General features: G+C 46.3%; 1 protein-coding gene across 1 annotated transcript; it reads right to left on the reverse strand.

Moving 5' to 3' along the window:
- Positions 1-3,020: 3,020 nt before the first annotated feature.
- Positions 3,021-6,463, reverse strand: LOC115327113 (serine/threonine-protein kinase PLK4-like). The gene is made up of 3 exons (XM_040206537.2): positions 5,434-6,463; positions 4,481-4,614; positions 3,021-3,077 (listed from the first exon to the last, which is right to left on the reverse strand). Exons 1-3 carry the CDS (start codon positions 5,786-5,788, stop codon positions 3,021-3,023), a joined length of 546 nt encoding a protein of 181 aa, XP_040062471.2. The 5' UTR covers positions 5,789-6,463.
- Between the last annotated feature and the right edge of the window lie 1,883 nt (positions 6,464-8,346).

Below are 8,346 nucleotides of genomic sequence, written 5' to 3' on the forward strand. Positions count from 1 at the left end.
TCTTGAGAAAAACAGCAGGACCCGGGAGACTTGACGTTGGACTGCTGTCGCCAGTCCTGCGGTCGCCTGAAAAAGAGCCGCCACGCTTATGAGCACTGCCACTACCAATGATGCACTGAAATAGAGTGGAATAGAGTGAATAGAGTGCACTGAAATAGAGTTGCACCAATGTGGGTTGCAGCAGGATCAGTTTTTCCCAGTGTCCTGATGCAACAACTCCAGCAACGCGGTCCTCAAATCTCAGCTCAAATTGCTACATTTTGCTATAAGCGTCGGTGATGCAACTTTCTTCTATTATCTGGACATAAAGCTACCTGTTAATAACATGCTTTTGTTTTTTTTATCTTGAGGTGGCACCAAAAATACCATCTTATCTCCCTAAAACCTTTACATCATGAAAACGATATACTGCGAACCAGAACCAAGTGTTCTGTCACCACTCGCCACCCCAGGGGGTCAGATAAAGAATACTGTGTTCCCAATTGGCTCTTATCGTTTCGGTCTCCGAGCTGTTCGTTCGTTTAAAGCCTGACCTGATCCCAGCAATTTGAGTCGCAACGAGGGGATTCTAGGGAGCAACTAAAGCAACAGCAATCCTGGTACTGATAGAAAAATTGCTCTGTCTGAAGCGGGCCTTGGCAAGCTGCTATGCTTGAGCTTACTACTACTTGGTTAAGCATAGCAGACGGAAAATGTTCGGCACACGATTTCGTTCATTGACGATTCGTTGGTGACTTTCAACTGCAAAACTATAAAACCAGTCCTCAGGCTGTAGTGTCCACTCGGTTGAACATTGAGATTCCGAGATTTTCGAGAACCGTAGAAATACTAGATGTGCATTTTTCCTGTCAGTTTTTTTTCGAAATAACAAAGTACATGTTTTCCATACATCGCAAATCGAAAAACCTGAGCCAGTGTCACCGCAGAGATAGCATTAGCATTAGTACCGTATTCTTATCTACGACATTAAAATAATTTCACTCGGATGGACGTTTGTAGCTGGCAAATACCGCTTCGTTTGTTTTCAATTTGCTTGAACTTCAGCTGTTTTACTTTACCGTGACAACAGAACACCCTCGCTGCTTGACTGGTTGTGAAGCGTGCGGCGAGCTACGTCGTTTAAAGCGGAATTTGCAGAGTTTGTCATCATGTTGGACCGTCTTCATAACTATTGCGTCTGTGTGTATTGCGGAAAAAAGAAGTGAGGAAACACTTGCAGCTGTAGTCACCGAGTTGAGAATGGCAGGGAGATCTTTCGGCTGTCCCGCCTTCAGCGCCAGCATCCTACCTTCGATAACACTTCAGCGTCTCATGAGCGTCGAGTGTGCGCGAGCAGCCAATGTGTGGCAGAGGGCCATGAGCATGTGTTGGAGGCCGGGCACTCGAAAGAGACACTCTGCCATACTCGTCTTGTCAGTACAATCACGCACCTCCCAAAGATGGCGGGGACGATATTCCAGCCCTCGTCTGTTGCCTCCAGAGCCACTTCAAGTGCTTGGCAGCGGCGATGATACTGCAATTTGAAGTTTTTCAGGCATGAAACTAGAAATTTGAACGCTGACTCTGCGACCCCAAGACGGCTGCCTTCTCGAATCAAGCGGGTTAACTTTTACAACCACATAGGAACGAAGACTCAGGGGGTGGCTTTAGAAATGAAATGCTAGCTTCTGAAAAATGCTTTTCTCACAAACGGACTGTAAAGTTTAGCAAGGTGCATCTATGCAACAATGTGCCATCGCATTGAATTGTATTTACAAGCGCTGCAAGCCAGTTGCAATTTGGGGATTTCTCAAATTCCGCAGTACTAATTGCTTCATGACGGAGGCTTAAAGACGGAGACAACTGAACTATGATGTACATATTAGAGATAATCATCGGGAAACCAGGGCCTTAGAGGGCAACTTGAGATGATCACAGCCGTCTCCCCAAGGCCGTGATCATATTTCCCTAGCACGAAATATAATCACAGCCGAAATATTATGTCAAGGTGAGACCGCATATGCTACACTAAAACCGATTTTCAAGATGAGACCAGTTGCTCTTTAGCGGGCGGCAAAGCGGGTTTGCTTTTAGTCAAGGAACAATGGCGCAGCACCCTTGTGATGTCACGTCGCACTGGAGCTGTGGTTAATTCGTTGTACCGCGTAACGCTGCACCCTTATGACGTCACACCGCAGCAGTCCCTCGAGCAGATAGTTTCGGTCTTGCCACAGATGCCCGAACCAAACTTTGAGCTGCGATATTTATAAAACTAAACACAATATTGAAAAAACAAAACAAAGAAACTATAGATACTAATTTAGGGACACTGCTCAGCTGAAAACAGTTGTAATCCCAAATTCGAAAATAGTGACCATAGTTGCCGTTTAAACGATTTAAACCATATTTTAAACTATGCATTTAAACCTAGTTAAAAAAGCTAATATACTAACAGAATTAGAACGAAAGAGTGAGTAATTGAGTCTTCACTAGAATCGAAGCCGCAAAACGTGCAAAAATGGACCGTACTTTGTTTCACCTTACAATGAACCGTAGGGGATGGTACAAGTCATCGAAGGTCAATCCAATGCCGTGCGTGTCACGTGACCTCCGGGAAGGGTGCAGCAACGCGCAGGGAGCATAGTCACGTGGTTTGTTCGTAGCACTGAATTGGCTAACATGTCTTAGGGCATAGGTCCTCAAACTGGGTTACCTAGAGTATTTCATCACAGGTTCCCAGAGCCCCCGAATTTCATGGACCGTCCCTGCCGCTAAGCGTTCTTCCAGCTCAGTCATTATTTCAGCAGGTCGGAGCCATCTATCGATGCATAACTATGTATCAAACGCTTCCTAGTATGTGAACATCATTGTTTAGGTCTGCAGGATTCTGCACTTCTATTTCTTTTAAACCAGCGCCAAAACCGGGATGGGTCACTCGGCTTTCAGTCAAGCCCGATAAGGCGAGATACGAAAGCTTGAAAACTCCCGGTGTATAGTTTCTGCCGCGGTCCATTGTAAGGTGAAACGGAGCATAGCGAGCTCTACTGCATACGGACATTTTTCACAACTTTACCATTGAGGTACCAACGGACGGCATCCTACAGTTTTTAGAACTGCAGATTACTTTCAACAAGAACCAGACCTGCTGGATGTACCACCCACGTTCTAAAAAACGGCTATTGCGCTATGACTCATCCCATCCCAAACTTGTAAAGCGAGGCATAGTGTCTAATTTCTTAAGCATGGCGCTAAACAAGTCATGTGAGCACAAAGCAAAATCAAGCTTCGAATTACAAGTGGCTCGTTTGAAAGCTTCGGCGTACCCCTTTCCAGTACTGACTGACATCGCCGAGAAGTTATTGACAACGAACAAAAGAAGAGAAAAAATAAAAGAGAAGGGACGCCGTCCGGCTGTGGTGCCTTACATCCACAAGATTTCGCACAACATGAAGAAGATAGCATCCGCGTTTGAAGTCCAAGTCGTCCTATCGGCACCGGATAAATTAGAACGAATGTGCCCAAAAATCAACAATGTCAAGTAACAACATCATGAATGCAACATAAACCACAAGCACCAGTATGTCGACTGCAACAGCGGAGTGGTGTATGAAATCCCTTTCACATGTGGGAAAGTGTATATAGGACAGACTGGACGTTGCATAAACACACGACTGAGAGAACATGCCCTGACCCTGCAGTCAACACCTTCTGGACATTTAGCCATGCATGTGCGAGATTGCTCCTGCACGCCTTTGCTTTCAAACACAAAAGTGATCGGACGTTTTAAAGAAAAAAGGAACAGGGAAATCTATGAAGCACAGACCATACAAGCCAATGGAGAAAAATGCGTCTCCGCACCATCTTTGGCGTTGACGGACAAAGTGGTTCAGTACTTGAACCACTATACATAATCACGTTTGCACGTGAGCGCGTGAGGTGGTGCACCGGGTGGGTCTATGCGCTCGCGCCAGTATAGCTTTGGCTGTGGTGCCTGTTGGATGTAAAAAGGTAAATAAGCTGTACGAGGAACTGATCGGCGGCCTTTGGACAATCACTTTTTTATTTTCTATTAATTTTTTATCCAATTTTTTTATTCTCAATTTGTCTCCCACGGTCCAGGGGTTATTTTCTAAGCCTTCAGAATAGTATCGTATAGAGTTCAAAATCGTTACCTTTGTTTAATTTTTACTAATTTCGTTTTGGTCTGCTGTGTTTTAATCTTTCTAGTCTAACAATCTTCTTAGAGCGCCCGGTTAGAAAAAGACCAATTTTTTCTTCTTTTTTCAACTCCAGACACTTCCTTCACCTTCTTCTTTAACGTTGTATATAAAACCGTCAGTTGTGAGTTAGCGCCTGTCCTGTCCATTTCTTTGTCTGTCCTCGTCCTAGCACTGTTTGTAATTTAATGCGTACGGACAAGAAAGACAATGCTTGGTCGGAGGCCTGGTCGCTCGAGTCCCGGCGAGACGCGGAAGTAATGTACGGTGGTGAAGAGGCTCACCTCGCAAGTGATCTGCCATAGTGAGCGCTGCGATGGAGGAAGCATCTGGGGATCGACAGGAAGCGTCAGGTGGCGCTGCGGCCCGCCGACGTCCATCAGCTGGACATGGTTCCCGCTGCAAACCACCCTGGCCCCTGCGCCACGTGCAGAAACGATTGCCTGGCTTAATACAAACAACAAGCGTTTTCTGCAGTCGCGGCATCGGCTGTACCAATTCTGATCCGCCACTGGCACGTTTTTGTTTTTTTTTTATATTATTTCCGGGGGGGGGGGGGAAGTTTTTTTGCTTGCGTCCTTGGACAGAGGCTCAAAGCGAGCTTGTCACATGAATCTGGACAGCCATTCACACTCTCTGGTGTGCACTGCTGACGTACTCACTGAAATTGTCTCTGCACGCTGCAACTTGCACACTTTCTCATGCTTTTTTTCATGCCGTGCACGGCATCCGTCCTGTCCTGTTTGGACAGCCCATTAGGTGCTCTGTTGAATGCAGTGAAAGTGTGGTTACACTTGATGGGAATTTCGGTGGGAAATTTAAAACATTGATTTCCCCATTAAATATAGCGAAAAAATTAATGTCACGTGGCCTGACATTACATGACGTCAGGTCGCGTGACATCCATTTTTTCGCTAAGTTCGGCATGAAAATTATTATGGCGTCATCTAACGTAGTCACGTCATGTGACATAGTCACGTCATATCACGCTGTCACGTGATGCCAATATCTATGATGAAAGTTGGCGGTTTATAATCGGCTCCAGATCACAAGACTGCTTGGTATGGCTGCTTGCTGAAGGGGTGAACGCAGCTCATTTTTCTCGACGACTGCTACTGCGTGGTAAGAGAAACTAATGTGGGTCTTGTGGGTTACAAACGTCGAGGTTTAAGTCCAAGCGGTACTCGCCGAAAGTACAAAAATCATTGTGCCAGCCCTTGAGCACGCTAAGACCTACCAGAGTAGAAGCTAGCTTCAAGGTCGCCGCTGCCCAGAAGGATGCAGAGCGCGTACTCCGCGTACAGGATGATCTTGGGCGTCTTCTGCCGCACCAATGACACGAACTTTGCCGCGCACGCATACTTCGCCCAGAGCGCCTGGGGCAGGGCGTCCCAGGAGTGCACCAGAGCGCCTTGGGGTGGGGCCGGGGCCACCCCTTCCCTGGAGAGGTGCCAGCCGAGCGGTGGCTTGTAGAAGACCACACGGGTGCCGTCAGAGGAGACGCGCAGCACCCGGGTCACCTTTGTTGCGTTCGGGACGGTGACGACCTCAGGCGCGGAACCAAGGGCGGGGCTGTGGCTCGCTGCTAGCATGGCCCCGAGGAAACAGGCCTGGAGTGGGAGTACTGAAGTAGAACTTTTATATACAGTTAATATACAAGTAGCATGGTCGAGTGGTTAGTCGGCAATCGGCGATTTCGGGCTCCCCAATCCTAAGTTATATAGCCCTCCGAGGGCGAGAAGGCCCTCTGAAAGAGAGGGGCCTTCCTCGGTGTTCAAGTGTTCATGAGGTGTCCGAAGTGCAGGGGCGGCTGATGCAATTTCCGGGTGTTCTTTCAGCGAGGGGCAGATGATGTAATCATTCGACGTTCTTGCTGCGCTCCGGTGGCTGATGTAAGGAGTCGACGCTCTTGCTGAAACCCAACACCGACGGACCCACACACATACACAGGCACGCACACGCACGCCGGTGTTTCTCCTTGCGAAGGCTGCAGGTCCCAGATGGTCTTGTGGCCTCCGGGAAACATTCTGTTTGTGTTTACAGCCCTCCTCGAAGGCCATCACCGGCCCAATGACTCAAGGGCCGATCTCGGGAATCTGAACGTAACTGTCTAGCGCCGTTAGTGACAGGTGAAGGCGAACTCCAGGACGGAGCCAAGGAAGGCAGTTGTAACACCTTGTGGTTGCGTGCGCGGAACTCCACACTGACTTGGCCGTCTTCGAGGATGCTCAACTGCAACAACATGGCGGGAAGGGCCAAGCCTGTACAGTCTGCAACACTACGAGCTAGCCCGTGGGTTCTCGAAATGGGTTTTTAGAAACACCATGAATTCCCCAGTGGACCGTTGTGGACTCCTCGAGCTCCCAGATTTCCTCGGCTGTCCCTAAACAAGGTGCTTTTCGGTTTAAAGGCTGGTTCACACACTTGTGACTGCTTACGACGGAGTGGCTTAAAACCTCTCGGGATCTCTTACGGCTAGAGTACACACTGACGCATTTCCGTTTACATTCTAATTTTCGCATGCAGCCTCTTTTTTTTTTTCTTGGTTTGAAGAAGTTTAAATGATGTCATAATCAATCATTTCTGATAGATAGATGGTAGTACATTTGATTTTGCAAACACAGCAAAACCTCCACTCTAATGAAATGCAGTTCCAGGGTTACCTTATAGATAGGGCTGTGCATTTCCGGTTTTTATTTTTTCAAAATTCGGGATACTTTTTTCAGTGTTTATTTTGAAATTCAATTTTCGGTTTTTATTTTTTCAAAATTCGGCATACTTTTTTCAGTGTTTATTTTGAAATTCAATTTTCGGTTTATATTTATTCCCAAAAAAGTGTGCCGTTTTTTTCGGTGAATATGAAAGAAACACCATCAAACACCGGATTAGATGATCCTTGAAGCTGCGATATTTGTGATCACTCAAAGAATAACGGCACATACACATGCGTGGTCTCCGCTGCAACTTCCATCAGGAGACACCTCAAAATCGCGCTATTCGCGGGCACAATCTTCAGCGCGCAACTTTTTCCTTCCCATTCTGACGACGTGATTGTCGGGGGTGATAACCGTACAAAACCCAGCGGAATGAAAAGAAAAACGAAAAAAAAACATTGTATTTATGTTTTCAACCACAGGGAAGTTTGAGAGAGGGTGTTAAGAAAGGTATCAACGACTTTTCCTAATGTCCTCTGAAGTGCATGAAGCGAAAAACCTATCACTAGCCCACAGCCAAACTTTTTTTTTTTTTTTTTTTTTTAGGACCAGGAGCTTGACAGATTTAGTGCGATCACAGAGATATCCCACGAAGGCCAATCACGAAGATGTCACACAATGTCAAACTTTGCAAAGCCCTCTTCCTCTCTCCCCCTTCCCCCACCCACCTCGACGCGGCCCTATAAAACTGACCTTTTTCGAATATAACCAAATTCTAGAAAACGGATTACACACATTTTATCAGTTTTTATCGGTTTAAACCGAAAACGCCGAACCTACAAACTAACCTTTTTCGGTTCAAACCGAATTTCCGAAAATGAATGTGGCGTAATTTTATCGGTTTAAACCGAAAACTCCGAACCCTAGTCATAGGGCATATTACGAACAAAGTGCAATTTGGTTTTGTACGAAACTACAACACACAAAACAGCACTCTAATACAGTATGTTGAGGTATCTCTGAACAAATTCCAGGGTTTCATGGTGCCTCCTTCAGATAACTGATGTTGAACATGAAATATGTGCAGCAAGGAGTGAGCAAACAGTGACTTCCAATTAGTCTCGCAACATGTTGACAAGGAGTGCAATGTGTAGAAGGTCGTCTAGAAGTGTGCAGCCAAGATGAAAAGGCAAGATACAACGATATCACACCAAAAATGCTCCGCTGTAGTGATCAGATAATCTACAATCTAGGCACAGTAATGAGACAACCGACGTACAGCCGCGATTCACTTTGCGTTGATTGAGGTGAAACATGGCCAACGAAAAGATAAAAAAAAAACAAAAAAAACGTGTTTTTGTTTTTTTTACATTATTTGTTTTCCGCAGTTGATGGCAGGGCAGTTGGGCGGCGTCACAAAAATCTGACTCACTTGCTAGCGTTTCTCAACTTCGTTCGACGCCAGTCGGCACCACTGATCAATGGTCGGCACCCGG

This window comes from Ixodes scapularis, unplaced genomic scaffold, assembly GCF_016920785.2.
Source record: "Ixodes scapularis isolate PalLabHiFi unplaced genomic scaffold, ASM1692078v2 PGA_scaffold13__105_contigs__length_92229423, whole genome shotgun sequence".
NCBI classification, from domain to species: Eukaryota; Metazoa; Arthropoda; class Arachnida; order Ixodida; family Ixodidae; genus Ixodes; species Ixodes scapularis.